Source organism: Balaenoptera acutorostrata, chromosome 4, assembly GCF_949987535.1.
Source record: "Balaenoptera acutorostrata chromosome 4, mBalAcu1.1, whole genome shotgun sequence".
Lineage (NCBI taxonomy): Eukaryota > Metazoa > Chordata > Mammalia > Artiodactyla > Balaenopteridae > Balaenoptera > Balaenoptera acutorostrata.
Window position 1 is genome coordinate 109,756,024 of NC_080067.1, and position 19,358 is coordinate 109,775,381.

At 34.7% G+C, this 19,358-nt stretch overlaps 1 protein-coding gene across 3 annotated transcripts in view; it reads right to left on the reverse strand.

Moving 5' to 3' along the window:
• EPHA3 (EPH receptor A3) overlaps positions 1 to 19,358 on the reverse strand; it is a 365,584-nt gene that overhangs the window by 109,896 nt on the left and 236,330 nt on the right. For 2 of the 3 annotated variants that reach the window (XM_057545923.1, XM_057545922.1), the window contains exon 5: positions 18,641 to 18,976. The exons of the other annotated variant lie outside the window; for it this stretch is intronic. In XM_057545923.1, the coding sequence (XP_057401906.1) occupies positions 18,641 to 18,976 (336 nt within the window). The remainder of the gene's footprint in view (positions 1 to 18,640; positions 18,977 to 19,358) is intronic. 3 annotated transcript variants of the gene reach the window in all.

The window sequence follows — 19,358 nt, forward strand, 5'->3', positions numbered from 1 at the left end:
TGATATCACTACCCAAAGATGATAAACAAGCCCTCTGAGTGGTGCTAGTGGCAATCACAACACTGTCTTAGACACAGAGATGTCCCTCAAAGGCTAAGGAGAAGGTGTGTGTCTCATAAAGCCGGACACTGTCCCTGAATTTCTATCCAAAAGAGGCACATGAGAAAGTGATCTGCAAAAGTAAAATGTGGATGTAAAAATATTTACCAATAAAAAACAGTATAATGTGCCTTTTCTACAAATTACATTGCTATTGATAAGTGGTCACCCAAAGGAGGTCTTGAAACTCAACATATTTGGGATAGGATGGGGGGAGGGAACATCTCATGCATTAGGTATTGCATTCCAAGGAAAACCTAAGAAAAGACACCCAAAGTAGAATTAAAATTCACCAAAAGAGAATTTCAATATGGTCAGTGGGTGAAATTCAAAGATTATTATTGCCTGTGTAACAACTTATCCTGGCATTTCCCTTAAATGTATGGTCTAGATATTTATTCAAAAGAAAGATAGCAATCACACACACACACACACACATACCACTGCCACTGGGGAGTATGATGGTTAATTTTATGTATCAATGTAACTAGTCTAGAAGTCACTCTGAAGGTGTTTTTCAAATGAGATTAACATTTAAATCAATAGATTTAAGGAAAGTAGATAGCACTCCATAATGTGGCTGGGTCTGGGTCTCATTCAATCACTTGAAGGCCTTTGAAAAAGACTGAGGTATTTCCCTTGAGAGAGGGAATTCTGCCTCCAGACTTCCTTCAGACTCAGCTGCAACATCAACTCTTCCCTGGGTTTCCAACCTGCCAGACTACCCTGCAGATTGTGGACTTGCCAGCCCTCACAATCATGTGAACCAATTCTATAAAAGAAATCACTCTCTTTCTCTTTCTAGATAGATAGATAGATAGATAGATAGATAGATAGATAGATAAACAGATAGATAGACACACATCCTATTGGTTCTGTTTCTTTGGTCAACTTGACTAATTCGGGATCTAATATAATTCAATAAATCCTGTCCAAAAATACTTCTAAGATCAAAAATTATGTAAAAAAGCAAAGATAGATACTTAGCTTTATTTAGGATAAACTGATAGAACTGTTTTATTTGGTGCTACAGCCAGCCATCTTACAAATCTTCCGGCAGTTTGCACTTGTATAAATCCTCTTATTAAAACTAGAGGAGGAAAATGGAGACTGAAATGACACCAGACTAAAATTTTGGTTTGTGTTAATAAATATAATCCCAGTCAATGAGAACATTTTCTTTAAACTGTGAACAAATGTAAAACTTCATTCATTTGGCGTATTTTTGGTTCGTATTCTGGTGGTGATTCTTTGCAGGACAAAGGCTGATGAGTTTTCGCTGCCATCCCTCCCATGTTGCGTACATCCTGCCATCTGTCAATCTGGTGCTTTTTCGCAAACACTCAATCACACATACCAAGCACTTTCCCCTTGCCCCACCTCCCAACACCTTCCCACCCCACACACATACACACATGTTCACTCTTTATTCAGTGTTCCAGGAAAATGTCTTTCCACTCCACTTTCTGCATTGTTCATTACAGAGGTCATATAAAGCTTTCTGGTTGTAGCCTTTGTGACTAAAAAAAAAAAAACTGTAGGCTGTGTGCAGGTGACTACAGCTAGGATGAGAGGCCCTATAAAGAAATATAGACAATAAAAGCAGCTGCCTGGTACCAACTGCAGTAGAAAGGCAGCTGCTTTCTTTACATCGAGGTGGAACAGAGCTTGCTCCTAGGCAGCAGTTGCTACACCAGCAATAATTATCCAGGCTAATCTCCCACCATCTCGACAATTATTTGGAGAACAAAAGGAAAATGACGGAGTTTCTCCCTGAATCAAGGACACACATAATGAATTTCCTTCCTTACGTGGTTCATTCCTCAAGATAGGAGACATGTACATCTCAAAAAGAAAGGAACATACACTTGATTAATAGCAGCTAGTCCCACTTTGAAAAGATGAGATGGATCATTATAATTATTTTTGAAAGGAATAATTGTGGCTATTATTTCTGGAGTGGGGTCATCTCACATAACTCTTCTTAAGGTTTTATACTATTATGCTTTAAATGCAGGAATCTCTAGCTCCTTCACAATATAATCAGGACCTTGGGGAAGGAGGGGTCCTCACTCTTCACACTTTCACTTAGAATGTATTTAAAACATAGTATTTGTTTTGGGAACAAAATACATATAAAAATCTTGCTTTTCCTGTACCACTAAGATAGGTCATATTCTATGATAGATTCAGCTATCTCTTGGAAAAAGTAACAAAGAGAGAATTATTAAACCATGATCAAAGGCCAACTCTCATATGGTCTCCACACTGCTGGTTTTGTGAAACTCAAGTTATTATCACCTCTCCAGGCTAAGGGAATAGCAAGGAATGGGCAGAGAGGAAAATGACACAGGTCTGCAGAGGTGAGTGCTCAAAAAATGCTCATCTTAGCTCCAGGAACCCTTAAAGGGGGAATTTCATTAAGTAAAAGCAACCTTTCAGTATTCCCTAGACTAAACTGTGAAACATTTTTGAAAAGCATAAAATCCTTATTTATGGCAGGAATGTTTGAAATTCAAAAGATAAATGCCATTCGGAATGCAACCATGTTCTAGGTATCTAATATGTAATGGGACACAGCTGTAATAACAGCCACTGAACCAGGGGCCTCTCTATATCATGTCATTAGTTGACTTGTTATAAGCCGATCTTCTAGCCCTTTTTATAAGGGCCACTGGGGTAAAAAATAAATATATCATGTACTGAACATCTGTGGTTCTGTCACAAAGCACCACTCATATCAACTTTCAAGTTTATATCTTAGGCTATACATGACACACTTTTAAAAATGTATCTTAACAAAATGTATAGATTAGGAACTCATAAGTCTTTATTCCAAGGGACAGAGGATACAAGAAGACCTTGACTGTGACATGGGTAACACTAATGGCACCTTTTTTATTGTTTTTGTATATTCTTTTGGGTTCAAAACCATACGTGTAGTCTAGGTAAGATGCTGTAGGTGGATATTTTACATGTGAGAGTTAAGTGAGGAAAGAAATGCCAAATGTCAAGCTATTGACATATTAAGTCATCAGAACCATGAGTCAGCATTTAAGAACACACAATTAGGAGCAGCAATTCCTGCTTGAGACTTTTTTTAAAAAAATAAATTTATCTGGTCACATAAAAGGTTATTTCTTTCACCTTTCCAATGGTCAAATAAAAAATAATGCCCATCTCCTTTAAAAGGAAACAGGGAAAGGGAATAAAACATTTAGAATAACTAGGAAAAACTACCAGCTATATTTCAGAAAAAAATAGAAATGTCATTAATCTATGTAATGAAATAATTAATGATAATGAACATTAGTATAGTTATGAGAGATTTCTGTAGAGAAGGCACGGGTGTAAGGAAGGGATCCATTTAGGAGGTATTTTATATAATATAGGCAGGATATGAAGGAATTAGGGTTGTAGCAATGGATGTGGTAAGAAGTGGTCTGGTTCTTGTCATACTTTGAAGGCATATTTATAGAATATGCTGATAGATCAGTTGTAAGGTATGAGAGGGAGGAGTCAAGGATGACTTCAATGGCTTTGATCTGGATAACTTGGAAGGATGGAGTTGCCATTACCTGCAATGGGGAGGCCTGTGAGTTACAGACTCCATATTCATAATTGCCAGGCTTGTAGTATTGATGGGCAGCAGTATATTACTCAAAGGTTTCCAAATTTACCCTTGGTGGTTTGAAAAAGGATCTTAGGTGCTATACGGACAAACAAATATTTAATAAATGATATTAGCTCTCCATATACAGGAGTAAAGTTCTCTTTTCAAATACATTTTAGGTAACAAATGAGGCTTGATTTAACTAAGTATTGATACATTGCTAAACTATGAGAGTCCTGGTGGTATGTGGTTGAAGCAAAATTCCTGAAAACATGCAGTTGTTTACTGAAAATTGGGAAATACTATTGTATTAAAAAGACCTGGATTCAAATTCTCTTTAGCCACATAAGTTAGAGAAGAGGGGCTAGTTAACTAAACTCTTGAAAACAATTTTTCTATTTATAAGGGTAATAATGCTCAAATTACAGGGTTGCTTTAAGGGTTAAATGTTGCCTATTAAATACCCAATACTGTATTTGACAAATGCCTGGTACTCCACACTTGGTTGTTACTTTAAATAATAAATATGATTTTGTGTCTATTCAACAGTTCCTTTAGGCTATTATAACAACCCAACGATATGCACAAATAAATACCAAATATCTAATGCCCACCAGTTCATTTAAATAAGAAATAACTACTAACAGTAGAGAAACATTTATCATCAAAATATATATTAAATACTTTTTAAGACTTCATTCAGTATACTAAAAATTACAGCAAATAGTTATGTAAATACCAGCATTACACGTGGAATGCATATGAATTTTAGAATTTCCTTAAGCACTTCCCAAGAAGACAGTTAAAATCTTATCTCCTAACAAAGTGTATATGAAGATTGACCTGGATAAAAAATGGTGGATTATTTCTTTACATATAATTCCTCTGATAGATTTCTTTTTTTGAAACTCATTTCAATAGTGTTTTTAACTTTAATAGAGTGAGCAATAACTTTCACCTTTCACAAACAGGCAATATTTATAATCGTGGATGTCTTAACAAATATTAGCAGACAGAGTGGTAAAACCTGGCATATTATTACATCATCAGTGCTAAATTCTGGCCATATATCCTCAGAGCAATTATAATTTATGCTTACAATGATTATTATAAACATTTCTAAAATTTTTCTTAATTACTTGTTATGAAGAGTTACTTTTATGATAATTACTATCCATTATATTTTAGTGCCTTTTAGTTCCATATACTTTTTAAAAATTGAGATATAATTGAGATATAACATTGTGTAAAGTTGAGGTGTACAATATATTGGTTTGCTCCTAGTTTCATATACTTTACATGGTAACTGTCTATAAATTTGTATATTTAACTAAATAGAAACTACATTCCATACTAATAACAAAAAGCTTGATTGAGAGATAGGAGAAAGGACAGATAGATTGATAAATAAGCCAGACTGATGTGGAGAGTTTCACCGGACAGCTCTAAATATTTGTTCACTTCACATATTTTGGCTAGTTGCTTTATACAAACCAAACACATTGAACTGAGATACAATTAAACTACACATACAGCTATCATTTAATTTGTACATAATTTAGAGTAGTTTATTTCTTTTTCTTCCTCCTTTGAGTGAAAATCTTTGGGATAGGGTGTTGGGTTTTTTTTGGCATCTCATAACAAAAAAAATCATAAAAAGATAGTTTTTAAAATCTATCCTTTAGTAATGAAAAAAATGAAGCTATTATACATAATTTGGCATTGTCTGTGAATTCAAGATAAATATTTCATTGGGTGGCTTCACTGAGCTGCTGATGCTTATTGAAATCTCTTGGTAATTGGCCTTGCCTGCCTTTTCTTGGTCAAACCAATCAATTTCATGCTGGTTTCTTAAAACATTTAAGATCTCCTACTAAACTGAGAGCTCCTTGAAGATAGTAGGCACATCCTAATCATCATCATCATCATCATCATCATCATTTTATCCACTGTGCATTCAGCATAGTACCTGGCTCACAATAAGTGCTCAGTCAATGCTTAGGGAACAGAAAAAAGCAATTAGTAATTAAGTGTGTTATGTATTGCCAAAGAAAACCAGGAGTTAGCTAAAAGTTATTTTGATTTTCAAAAGTACATTTGTTGCTAAATGTTCCAAAAGTTAATTAATGATCTTACTACCACGTATTGATCACTTATAAGGACCAAGCACTTGAGTGCTTATGTAGGCAATTGTTCTTGTCTTTACCACAACTCCAGGTTGACATAATCCTTATTTAATAAATAACATAGTTAAGAGTAAAACTATTCAAGTGCAAATGATTTAGAAAATAAAAGGACTTTCTTCTCTCAGATCTGTTAGGTTTCATACACTTTCTAGAACTTTACTCTTTCTAGAACTTTATATTCTTCTTGAGATATGTATATATATACACACATAAACATACAAAGACAAATGCAAATATACACACACAAAACAATAAGTTGTTGCAAAACCTAGTTCTTTTTCTAGCTGTTTTATATTGGGACTTTAATAAAGACATCTATCTTCTATCTGCAATAATAAGAATTTATGAAAATAGCTTAGAATGGAAACATATTTCAAGTAAGATAGATGAGATTCATTTTTTTAACTTTTCAGAAATAAGGACTTTAAATTATACCAAATTCTTCTACCATATTAATTCAAATCAAGAAAGATGTATGTTATATTTTAAACCTAGGTCCTTTGCTGGGAGGTGATGGTATATTAGGCAATGTATTTCAAATGTCAAGTATAAAAAACCTTTTTGAAAACATTTTAATAGAAGGAAAATGAAACAAGCTCTACTCAATGAAAGAGAAATAGAGAATCTCTTTCCTTGACATGTTGGAAATTTTCATGAATAACTGTTAGGTGTACTCCTTCTTAGAGGATATACACACAATTATGCTCCATGGATGGACGAAGATGGACAAACTCTGCCCCAAAACTATATTCAAACAACATGATGAACCAAAAAAATAAAAGTACATGATATGCAACATTTTTCTTTAATATGTCTGTAGTGAGCATAGTTATTTTGGGGGCATTTAAAATTTTCTCTTTTTGGAACTATAGTAAACTTACTAAAATGTACTTAAAAACCAATATTCTAGTGATTAAAAGTAAAAGGTGACCATTTCCTAAGTAATTGCAACATCTTTGTTTTATGTCACAACATGGTCCTTGGTAAAAGTTTATTTTAACTCTTTATCCTGAATGATTGTTAGAATATTCATTTGTCACCTGATTTCTTCTTATATCTCTGTCCATCTCTTTTCTTTAATCTTTGTAGACATTCTTTGTGTGACTATCCCTTTATTATTCTCACCAATCCTTTTTATTTTATGGCTGTCTTTGGGTGTCATCCTAGCCAAAGTCTCAGAAGTATAGCTGAATATAACCAACTGCCTATCAGATGTTTCCATTAGACCCTCTCATGGGCACTTCAGTGCTGACACTAAGTCAATATATATACATACATCTGTGTATGTAATGAAGGAAGAATGGCTTATTATACTGAGAGTTGTTTTACATCACATATGAATTTCAATTTTGAAAGAATTAGAGCCTAAACCAATCACATCAAAGTAGGGTGTTTCAGAGCTTCACTTCATATATTTTAATACTTATTCATATTTTTTTAATTTTAAAAAGGAGTTCTATTTCTCCCAGATAGAGCAAGATCAGCATGATTATGTTTGAGATAGGGCTCAATAACTTATTTAAGCGCTTCCTTAGTTCCATATACTTTCTCTCATTTTATTTAGTCCTCACAACAATCCGTGTGTGTATTATTGTATCCATGTCAAAAAGGATGCAAAGACTCCAGATTAGTCTAATCCCTGTCTTAAATTCATTTTTAAAGAAAATTGGGAATGAATGCATAAACAAACCAAATTTAAAAATAAAAAATCTAGTCACCTCACTATTAAGTGGCAACACCTGGATTTACAGTTGGACTTTTGACACTGTCCTTCACCACTCTGCTTTTCAAATATTGTTTTTTTTGCAATCATATTTGTTTCAATTGTAAGTAAATACTGGATTATTTGTCCATGAATACATGATATATTTTGCATCAACTTAGTTCCCTAGAATATGTAACTGGAAGGAAACTTAAAAATTATCCAGTCCAAGTGTTTAAGTTCACAAAAGAGATAAAACAACAGCTCTGATAAAAGTGACCTATTCAGAGGCTGAAACCAAAGAGTGGGAGCAGAGAGGAGAATTCCCCTCTGTTGATATGCATTCCAGAACTCTTCCTACTCTGACATACAGCCTCCATTTTAAAGCCATTTCTTGGACAAAATTGTGACAAGACACAGATTTTCTTTCTGTTGGTTTGTTATAATTATGTTTTTCCTACCGGAATGAAAATGAAAGCAATAAGAGGTTAATTCTTAATGATAACAAATTGTCAAGATAAATGCTTTTAAATTAACATTGACTAATAGTAAATATAACCCTTCAAAGCTACTTTAGAAGAGTTTTTATTGTTTGGTTTTGGCAAGAAAGATTTGGGTAAATAACTTCCCAATAAAGCAATTCAGATTTCTTTTTTTATCAACATTGCTCAAATCATATGAAATTTTGATTTCAAAGAAAAACAATCATATGATCTGTGTGCCAGGTAGTCACAAATTACATTAATATGGTAACCATCTTTACAGATTTCTTTTTTCAGTCTTAATTATGCCAAGTCATAGGAAAAAGAATATCCTAACAGATAAGATCAGGAACTTTGGAGTTGTGAAATCATGGACAAGACATTTAACCACTCACAAACATAAAATTGTTGTAAGGATTAAATGACATAATTATGTAATAGACTATAGAGCAGTGTTAATCATATCAAGAGGATTTAGATCAGCAATTACTACTGGTGAAATGAGGTAGAAAATGTGAGCTTCCCATTTTTTGGCCTCAGCATTCTTTGGTTAAGTGTGAATATTATAGAATATCAGGGCCCTAGCACATGGGGATGCCACACATAATAATTCTTTTAATTTGAATACATATCACAACAATTTTATAGCAGATGGCAATAAAGTCCCTTGAGGAAGAGGTGCTTTTTTTTCAATTTGGACAATGGTGCTATATTGATAGGATTATAAAGTCAGATTTGGGGGCTATATTATAGTTATTAACAGGGAAAGATTATTTTTGGAGATACTGAAATATAATTAAGAGTTTATAATGAAAGAGTCTGGTTAGTGGTAGTAGGATTTTTGCTTTTAAAATCAGAGCATCTTTTCCTTCTAAATATTTGCATTTACTCAATTTCTCAATTCTCTGAACATATTGCAATTATTCCCTAAGGATCTTCTATATTTAACTTAATCCTAGAGGGGTAGAATATATTAAAAGATAAGTTATTGTCTTTAACGTGTTTGGAGACTAAAAACATTCTGCTTGGGGAAAATAAGAATAGGAAAGATTTCTATTGAATAAGTATTTTTTGCTCTTGGAAAGATGCAGTGGATATGGCACAAGTTAGCATTAAATGGCTATTTCTCTCTTTTTAATTTTTATTTTTTAATTGAAGTATAGTTGATTTACAAATGTTTTAGGTGCACAGCAAAGTGACTCAATTATACACAAATATATATATATATACACACACACATATATATATTCTTTTTCAGATTCTTTTCCATTTTAAGTTATTACAAGATATTGAATATAGTTACCTGTGCTATACTCTCTTAATACTAAGTGCTTTAGTTAACACCATATTTTCTCCTCTAGCTGGTTGTTGGTATTTCTGTTCTTGTGAGCACTTTAAAGGAGAAGGCAGCAGGAAAAAAGTAACCGTAATTCTCCAGACATATGTCTGCTCCGTTCATTTTAATTGTATTGATATTAAAGATCAGAAACGAAAACGGGATGAGAGTTCAATATAGATCCTGGAAACCCCCAAACTACCTCCATTTGCTGGTTTTCCATACAATTGTGGCTTTAAGCGCATATAAAGGTTCTGAATAACTGTCAGGACAATATATGGCTCTGCTTTTGTTCAGCTTATTGCTCCTGCTGCAGATATGTGATAGGCCTCCATACCAGGGTGTGATGGTTGAAAGGCATCATTAATGTGTTAAATGGTGCAGAAGGCTTTAGGCACGCTAGGACACATCACTGCAGAGTGATATCCCCAGATGTACAGGTCTCTGCCTTGATTTCAAATAGGAAAGAAAGAAGCTAAATTACCACACAAGCGAAATGCACCAAGAAAATTATAATGTATATAATTCACTTGTAATCTCTGGGCCTGATTCAGACCTCATTTGTTTGTTGAAAGAAATAAAAGGTGAAGGCTTCAATTCTTAGGGTTTATTAATCACACAAGTGAAACAACAAGGGGAGGATTCATCAGAATGCCTTACTGGAATCCTATTTCCACTATTTTGTTTGAGTTTTATTATATTTTAGCTTTCTGATGTACTACACTGGTGCTACAAAACACCTTCCTTCGTGCTCTGAAAGAATGCATGTAGATGCTCTGGTGTCTAGTTTACTTCCAGGGTACATAATTACATGGCAGCACACATTTCTAAAGAGACTATATCAATATGTGTCTGTAGCTTAATAGCAGATCCAAGCTGTATACCTTTTCTAGTTTTATTTTGAAACGTTGGCTTCTTCAGAAATTCTAACGCTTGCCTGGCTGTCTTTGACATGAGGCATTCCTCTGTCATATCTATAAATGCTGCTTCTAAATCCCAACAGAACAAGGTAGATAGAGGAAATTTATTGCAGAATAAGGAATGAAGAAGATTTAAAAATATCTGCTTTATCAATGTATAAAAATTAGACTGGATTCTAAATGTAGCCAAAGGGCTCTGATAGCTTAAGATTCATTTTAAAAAGTGTGTATTGTTTATTCAAGATATATTAAACTATTTTTTTCTACTAATAGATGCTGTTACCTTGTTCTGTGAAATAGCAGGTCACAAAAGTATAGGCAAGTATGCTTTTAGAAGTCCTTTAGAAGAAGTAAGTTGATAGGTGTGGTTAAAGATCAAAAAGATGTATTGGTTGATTAAAATTATACCAGTAACAAAGTTCTAAACTCAGTCCTAGAATGACAAAAAATAAATAAAACAGGAAAAATTATGACTGGATTTCCAGTTCAATCCCTCATGTGATGGATAGCAATTTTTAACTGGAAGAAAAGAAGAGATTTGTCTTTGATCATTAAATTAAGTGAATGATAGAGGCTATTCTGTTTAAAGCCAAGGCTAAGAATGTTTTCCTTATATCAGAAAGTCTCCAAGATGCTATCCTTCTTTGCATAAATTGATGGTTCTTCAACAGGAAGTCTAAATAAAATTAAGTCAAGTTCTCTCTTTTTTAAATAATATTATTTACTGGTCATTTTTCAATGGGGTGACAACTGTGAAACTCTTAGATATCAAGGCCCTGAGAAAGCCCTACCCATAAGTGTTGATTCCCTTTCCCTTCATATTTTTGTATCTGACTTAATTTACAGAAAATGGTTAATTTATTCATTACTGTAGATAAGAACTACATTATAGATAGAAACTGAAGGTAAAGAGAACATCTATTTGTTTTTGTCAAAGGGACACCGTGGAATAATTGGCAAAAGTTGACTAATATCTGCAGATAAGATCATAATATGGACAATGCTAATGTCCTGATTTTGATAAATGTATTGAGGTTATGTAAGAGAGTGACATTGCTTTAGGAAGTTCGCACTGAAGAAATTAGGAGTAAAGGGGCATAATATCTGCAATTTACCCTCAAGTGGTTCAGAAATAAATAATATCTATATAGAGAAGGCAATGGGGGAGAGTATGATAAAGCGAATGTAGTAAAATGTTAATTTTTAGGAAATTTGGCTTAAGGTATATACACATATTGTGTACCCTGGTACTATTTGCAACACTTTCATATATGTGAACAAATTAAATTTTATGATAGAAACTGTACACATATATGCAGAATTCCAATAGGGTAAATTGGAAGAGGAGAGACAGGTCCACTTACTCTAGGGAAGTATAGGGGTCAAGATAATCTTCATAGAGGAAAAAATAAGTTTAAGTGGAACTAGAAAAAAATATTAAAAATGTGCATGCCTGAATCAAAAATTTCAAGGATAAGGGTATGTTGAAAAAGGAAATACTGGAGTGATACCAGGATCCAGAGAATGGAGGGACACCTTTTTCAACTATTGTAAATTGAGAGAAACACAATGGCATTTACCTAAGTATCATGCTAAAGTTGTTTATTTGATTGTAAGACTGCAAGGCAAAAGAATTCTAGAACTGATGGTACTTCAATGTCAACTATCTGGCAATCAAGAATCTAAGTAGGAAAAGACCAAAAATTTCTAAAACTCTTTTTTGTTTGTTTGAATGTATGGCTCAAAATTTTTTAAATGCCATTTTAGACTTGAAAATTATAATTGCAGATAATACGAATACTCATTTAAATCCAATGATGTCATTCTTTCACTATAATTCAGGCATTCACATGTGAAGAATTATACTTATTGACACTGTTCCCTGCTCTTTTCAAGATTAAGCTCCTTAAAACAGATTGAATGAGGTTACTCTTCCACTCATATGTATTTCCATCCAATATCCCACTATCTAACATACCAGTTGCTTGGCCTTCCTTGCATATCCAACCTGATTTCCTGTTACCCTTTAACAAGATCCATCTCCTCTTCTCAGCCTACCCTTCCTACTCCCCAGGAAACTCAATTCCAATATTGTAATATATATACACTTCCTTTTCTTTACTCCTATCTGATTTATTCCTATTTTTCAAAGTACATCTAAACTCTTTTTTCCAAAGGTTTCCCTAAAATCCTTCAACCACCACTTCTTAACTCATTTAATTACATAGTGTCTTCTGCAAGTTTATATGATTTGTATAATTTAAAAAAAAATCTATACGTCTATCATAACTTCTTGCATGGCTGGAGCATATATTACATGAACATAAAAGGAGCATTGAAATATACTTGTTGATCCATTAAGCCTTTTTACAAATATCTCAGTGGAAAGAAGTTGCTAAGCAGTATGATATTTTGACTTTATTAATTCATTTAAGTTCCAATTCCTTTTTATTTTGGAATCTCAACATAATTAAAAGAGGATTATTATAATTCTTGGTATTATTTATTTATAAATGTTATGACTAAGAACCTTAAAATCTAACACTAAGTGTGGAGAAAAAGTATGAAGATCTGAAACAATTCAAAGGAAAAATCAGTAACATGTGAGCACTTCTTAAATGTAGAATATGAACCAAAGATGATTCCAAGTGTCAGAATCCAGTAAACTGAGGAAAGCAGTGGTCTCATTGGTAGGAGAAAAAAAATCAGGAGAGAAAGTGGTTTGAGGGAGAATGTTTTCTTTTTTGGATGGTGGACATTTCCAATAATCAATCACTCATTCATTCAGTAAACTCTTGAGTGAATACAAGGTGCTAGAAAGCCTTGTTCTAAGTCTGAGAACCACAAATGTGAACATCAGACAAGGTCCAGGCCCTTATGAAATCCACACTCTTCCTAACAATTGCATTCATTTTAACAAAAAGATACCAATAGGATATTATAACTGGTCTCAGAAGGGCACTTCTGTAGAGTGAGAACAGAAACCAGACTGCAGTATGAATGAGAGAACAAAGAGAGAAGTAAGGATTATTTTATGAAAACATCTAATCTTAGACTGAAAATTAGGAGAAAAATAAGATGAAATCATGAAGAGTCAAACAATTTGTAATGTGCATATGTGTGTGTATGTGTGTGTTTGAGTGTGTGTGTACTGTTGTTGCTTTTATTTAATTATTTGTAACTTCCTCTAAGATGAATGAAAACCTATGCAACAGAAAAGGCAAAGAAAAAGAGCCGGGAGAGTGTATGTCTAAGATGCTAGAAGGGGAAGAGATTTTCTTGAGAGCCCACTCTTTAGAGTCAGGAGTCAATGGGAGTTAGTGAGTACAAACAGGAGGAATAAGATTTAGAAAAGCCAGTGAGATAGCATTTTCCTTTCCCTCCTAAACTTCATGGTCTTAATAAGTTAGGAGGGTGTAAGAGGAAAAAGCACACTCCTGTGTGTCTCCTCTACGCAATACTTCACTTCTGGTCCCCAAATGTGTGGGGTTTTCCTCACACCAAGCAATTCTGCAAAACCAGCTGGGTGTCCTACGATTTAATTCAATTCTGATACTAGCTACGTGGATTTAGCATCAGATCCCACAGGTCAGGGCTCAGTCCCATAAGACTTCCCCAACCCCCCCTTCAGATACTAATCTCAAGTCCAGGTTGTTATCTGTGCTTCTGACCCAACAGGTATAAATTGGAGGTTCCCATGACCCCCTCTTAATTAATGTTCAATTAATTTACTAGCGCAGCTCACAGAACTTACAAAAACATTTTACTTACTAGATTTACAGTTTATTGTGTAAAAGAATGCAACTCGGAAACAGACAGATGAAGAGATGAATAGGACAAGGTACTGGGCAGAGAATTTCCATGCTTTCTCCAGACTCGTAGCCTACCAGCGCATCTACGGAAAAGCTCTCTGAACCATGTCCTTTGAGCTTTTAAGGAGGCTTCATTACATAGGCATGATTGATTACATCGTTGACCACTGATGATTAAACTCTATCTCCAGCCCCTCCGCCCTACCCAGAGGGGAGGTTGAGGAGTGGAGCGGCTAAAAGTTCTTCTAATCACATGGTTGGTTTCCCTGCCACCATCCTTAGGGGCTTTCCAAAAATCACTTCATTAACGTAAACTCAAATGTGATTGAAAGGGGTTGTTATGAATAACAAAATACCCGTTATTGCTCTTATCACTTAGGAAATTCTAAGAGTTTTAGGAGCTCTGTGCCATAAACTGGGACCAAGACCAAATATATATTTCTTATTATAAATCACAGTATCACAGAGGGAAAATCATCTGTGTAGAACAAGGGAGTAAAGGATAAGATTAATTCTGGGGAAGAGTGGAGATGATAAAGAAGATCTCTTGCAGAATACCCTTACGAAACCCTGTGATAAATGACTGAGAAGCAAGGACCAAGTTTATTGTAGATGGCATAGGGTACAGTAGATTTTCCCAGCAAAGCTCCCCTCTGTCTCCAAGGCAGTATTTCTTTTTGTAGCTATATGGCATGAATCATAGGATGGCAGAAAGAACACAAGAATAGAAGTTGAAAGTGGAGTTGGAGTTGGAAGACAAGTAGAAGCTTTATCGCTTGATGAAAAGTTGAAGAAACTTCTTGGATCTCAGTTTCTGTAAAATGGGGGTGGGGTGGATCTCAAAACTTGAAAGCCCATATATTCTCTACTAGTGCCCCCTTTTCTTGCCTGAGACTATTACATGCTATAGGATAGTGGAGGAAGGGCAGATTCTATGATGGAAGTTGAGAATAAACTGGGACAAATATTCCACTAGTGGAATGATTTTTCCAGAACTGAAAGGTAAACATACTCATTCAAAGAAGAAAACAAGAAGTAGCAATTTACCCCAAGACATAACTTCACAGATTTTTGTTCTGCAATCTGCAATTCTTTCTGTATATGTTTGACTGATGGATTCATGGATACAATCTTTATGTACAGAGCACGTTTTTTATCTCACTGACATACTTTGTGAAAGTATTAAGGGCTGGGAACTAACACCCAAGTTCACAACATAATCCTCTACAATTTAGAAGGTGCCTTATCGTGTGGTCATCACATGGCTTTTACAATGTAATCAAGAGAAAAATCAACAAATTCAATCTCACAAACTAAATTAAAAGGGACACATTCACATTTCCCCTTTATAGCCATGTCAGAGATAGAGAAGAAGGAGGAATTTAAACACCAGGCATCGTATCTGTCATAGCCATATCTTTCTAGACGTAGGGAGCTCATTTCTCAAGGCTACCACTCCATTAACCTTCACAAGAGCAAAAATAAAGCAAAACAATGAAACACTCTGGAGAAATGGCATTGCTTCTAATCTTGCTTATATATCTTACCATGGGAATTTGAAGATGGAACAAAGACCTCTACCTCCTCAGGCACAAAAATGATACAGACTCCCTGAAATAAATATATAAAATGCCTCATGGAGCATGTTGTAGACATATTTGTGATTTTTCTGAAAAATGAGAGTGGGGTTAGGAAGAGTAACTGATATCATCCCTGCTGAATCTCTGTCTTACCCTGTGATTTGTAACTGGGAGGGCCAAAGCACCAACTCCATTTATTTTTTTTAAAGTCTTGGCCTGCTCTTGGTTGCCACTTTACCTAGATTCATTCACTGTATATATCTGGAACTATTAGTTTCTTGATAAATGCATCGTCAGAAAGCCAGAGGTCAATGATAAGATAGGAAATAAGGAGTTCTTGCTTGTTTTTATACACTTCTGTTTGACTTAGGAGATAATTATAACACAGATTGATGCTCTTGTTTTAAACAAGATAGTAAATCAGAGTGAAATATGAGATTTGGGAAAGCCATTTGCCACATAATTATAATTTCTTAAAATTCCTGTGTTCATTGAATATGAGAAGCTATAATCATGTGATACATAGCAATAGCATTACTCATCTTTTTTTTTTCTCTCATGGAAGACAGTTAAATAAACCTAAGTTACAAATCTTTAAATATTATTAACTACAAAGTTTAAATATCATTAACTAAAGCAAAACAAAAGCACATGTTGCTTGGTCTGATATCTAGCTTTAAGTGGGAGAGATTACAGATTCAGTAAGCAAGATTAAAATAATGATTCAGTGCACTTCATTAAAAAGTCTTGTCTTTTCCATAAATAAACTTTATCACCATGAGACAATGTAAAATTATAAGAATTTCATCAATATAGGAGACCAGAAGAAAAGTGGGAACAGAGGAGGGATGTGGAATCAGAAAGAGATACATTTAAACATGGACTCTGCCAGGGGTTATATTCAAAATATCTATCAACTGGCATGGCAGGGACATGGAGCCCTCAAGTTGGAAGAGTTCCCACACAGGGATCTGGAGACCACTAGAGTGCCTGGATTTACCCTTTTGCTTGCTGGATTATGGTGGGGGGTGGGACAGAAGAAGGGGGACCTGACAGACTGGTCTGGAGACGCCTCTAATGCCAAGATTTATCCCTTTGATTGCTAGATTATGGGGAAGGAAGTGGGGGGCTTGATATACTGGGTTTAGGGGGCTACCTAGGGTACTTGAGGAATTAACCAGTACAGGTGCATTTCTGTACTCATGTACTCACCTTCAGAAGTAACTTTGTCTGCTTCTAACCAGTATGCAAATAAGTACAAAATTTTACCAACCAGCAGAGTCATACTTGTGCATACTTGGTGAATATTAGCCCTGATGACACCTATTAGTTTTGCACCCTTGGTAGTTTAACTAACCTCCCTGAGTCAGCCAAGTGAAAGAAAGAAAGTGGTGAATTTCCTGGCTAGATATTTGGCTGCTCTAAGACCTCTTCCAGCTGATAGAATTTAGTCATCTCTCCTTTCTCTTTTCTTCTGACATCCAGTATACATATCCTCAAAGAAAAGAGCGAGTCCCACTAGAGAGCAGAGGAACTTCCATAATTTAAACCAAATGTAGAAAAGAAGCTGAGTTTACACTCAATTCTAACTTCCAACTCAAGGTTAGCTCTCCTGGGAGCAGATGTGGGAGTCTGTAGTTCTAGCTGAAGTATTCTCAGGGGGCCATCCTGTCTCTTCCTTTTCTCCCTTTTTGGCTCCAATGTTTATTTTCTTGTGTATAAATTATACAATAATATATCTGAACTGAATTGTTTGAAACATAACCCTAATTATGATATCTTGTAGCAACAGTTATGCACAATAAATATCTATCAGCTTAATTTTGCACAGCTTTGTTGATTAGAAAACTGTTTTTTACTCATTCATCAGAGTTACCACCTTGGAAAAAATGATTGTCTTATTTCAAAGGGATATCACTGTCTCTGTATACTCTGCAAAGTGTAATTCTTCTATATGTTTGAGAGAATCACAACTAAAACCCCATGAATAATTCTGGACACCACACTGTAAAAAAACCATAGTAAAAAATATCACAAGAATTATCAGAGAACTGAAAAACAAATAGAAGATTTAAAGGGTGACTGAAAAACACAGGATTTACTAACAGTAAAGAAAAGAGAAATGTTGTGGATGCAAGCTAAAGAAAGGTGCGAAGTTTATTTAAATTTTCTATTCCATATTAAAGGCCCTTTGCTTACAATCTAGCAACACAGTATTTTCTTTTTAATTAGGAAAAGGTTGTAAGTGGAAAATACAGTTGATGAAATCACCATAAAATTTATATCTGGAAATTTTAAAGATCAGTGATTCCAACTGTTTTCCACCAAGACCTCTTTTTACTAAGCTTCTCCTCAATTCCATATTTTTAATTTTTAAATACAAATTGTATCTATTAAATAAAATATGTTTCTTTTCTTTTTTTAAAAATTAATCAGAGAGTTTTAACTATCTGAGCTATACTACCCAGAGCTTCTGGGGAGCATAAAATAACTGAATAACTATACACAAAATTTGATATAATTATAACTAAGGTAAAGACATTTATAGTTTTAAATATCATACACAACATTTTCCAAGCTAGATTCAATGTCTGTTAAGTTCTTGAAAATATGGAAATGCTGCAAGGAACCGCATAAGTACTACCTCCAGAGCCCCAGATGTTTAAAGATTTCAAATTGGGAAGCAATGGATTAAACTAGCTTAAAATCATCTAACAAATATGATTTATTCTCACTTTGAAGAATGAAATTGAGCTATTTAACGTACCATAACTGTCTAAAAGTGATCAAAAAGAATAACCTGGGGCTCTTTCAAATCTTTTTTTTCCTACCCTTTCTTCCACTCTTTCTGTCAAAACTATTACTTGGCTCTGAGATGGCAGGAGTAGGAAGCATCCAGCATGTACTCACCAGCCTGGTTAGTTGTGATGCTGACTGCAGCAAACTGTCTCGGTGGTGAGCTCAGCTCTGACACCCCATTAATGGCATCAATCTCAAAGGTGTAGTTAGTGTGTGCCAGGAGGTCTGTCACTGTCACCGTGGTGTTGGTGAGTCCATACTGTCGAGGGAGGAAGCGGACATTTGGGCTGCATGGCTCACACTGTTTTACGTTCCACCCACATTTTTTACATATGATGTTGAAGGTAACATCTTTCCGGCCTCCTGTGTCCAGGGGCCAGATCCAGTCCAGGATAACCGAGGTCTCATTTATATTAGATATAACATTTCTCGGTGCAGATGGAGGTCCTGCAAAGTAGTTCAACAAAGATTAATGAGCCTCACTTCTGTTTTCTACTACAAGGGAAATAGATCATTTACAGTGGAACTGAAAGAGGTAAATAACCATCTTGTCTTTATTATGTACTTTTAATTCGTCCTCAGAGGATCCATGAGATTATAGACACATGGATTCAAGAGTACTGTCCTCCCCGAGCTAGGAATGGGGGGAGTTTTGACTCCAGGTTGAAGATGCATTCACAAAGTCCAACAAAGGACTTTACCACTAAATTCAATGCCCTTGTGAATAGTTATGAAAACTTTAGTATTAGTTTTATAAATCTTAGTTCTTTTTCCCTATGACCTATGACCAACATACAACAAGAGGGAATAGAAAAGTAAAAATATAAAT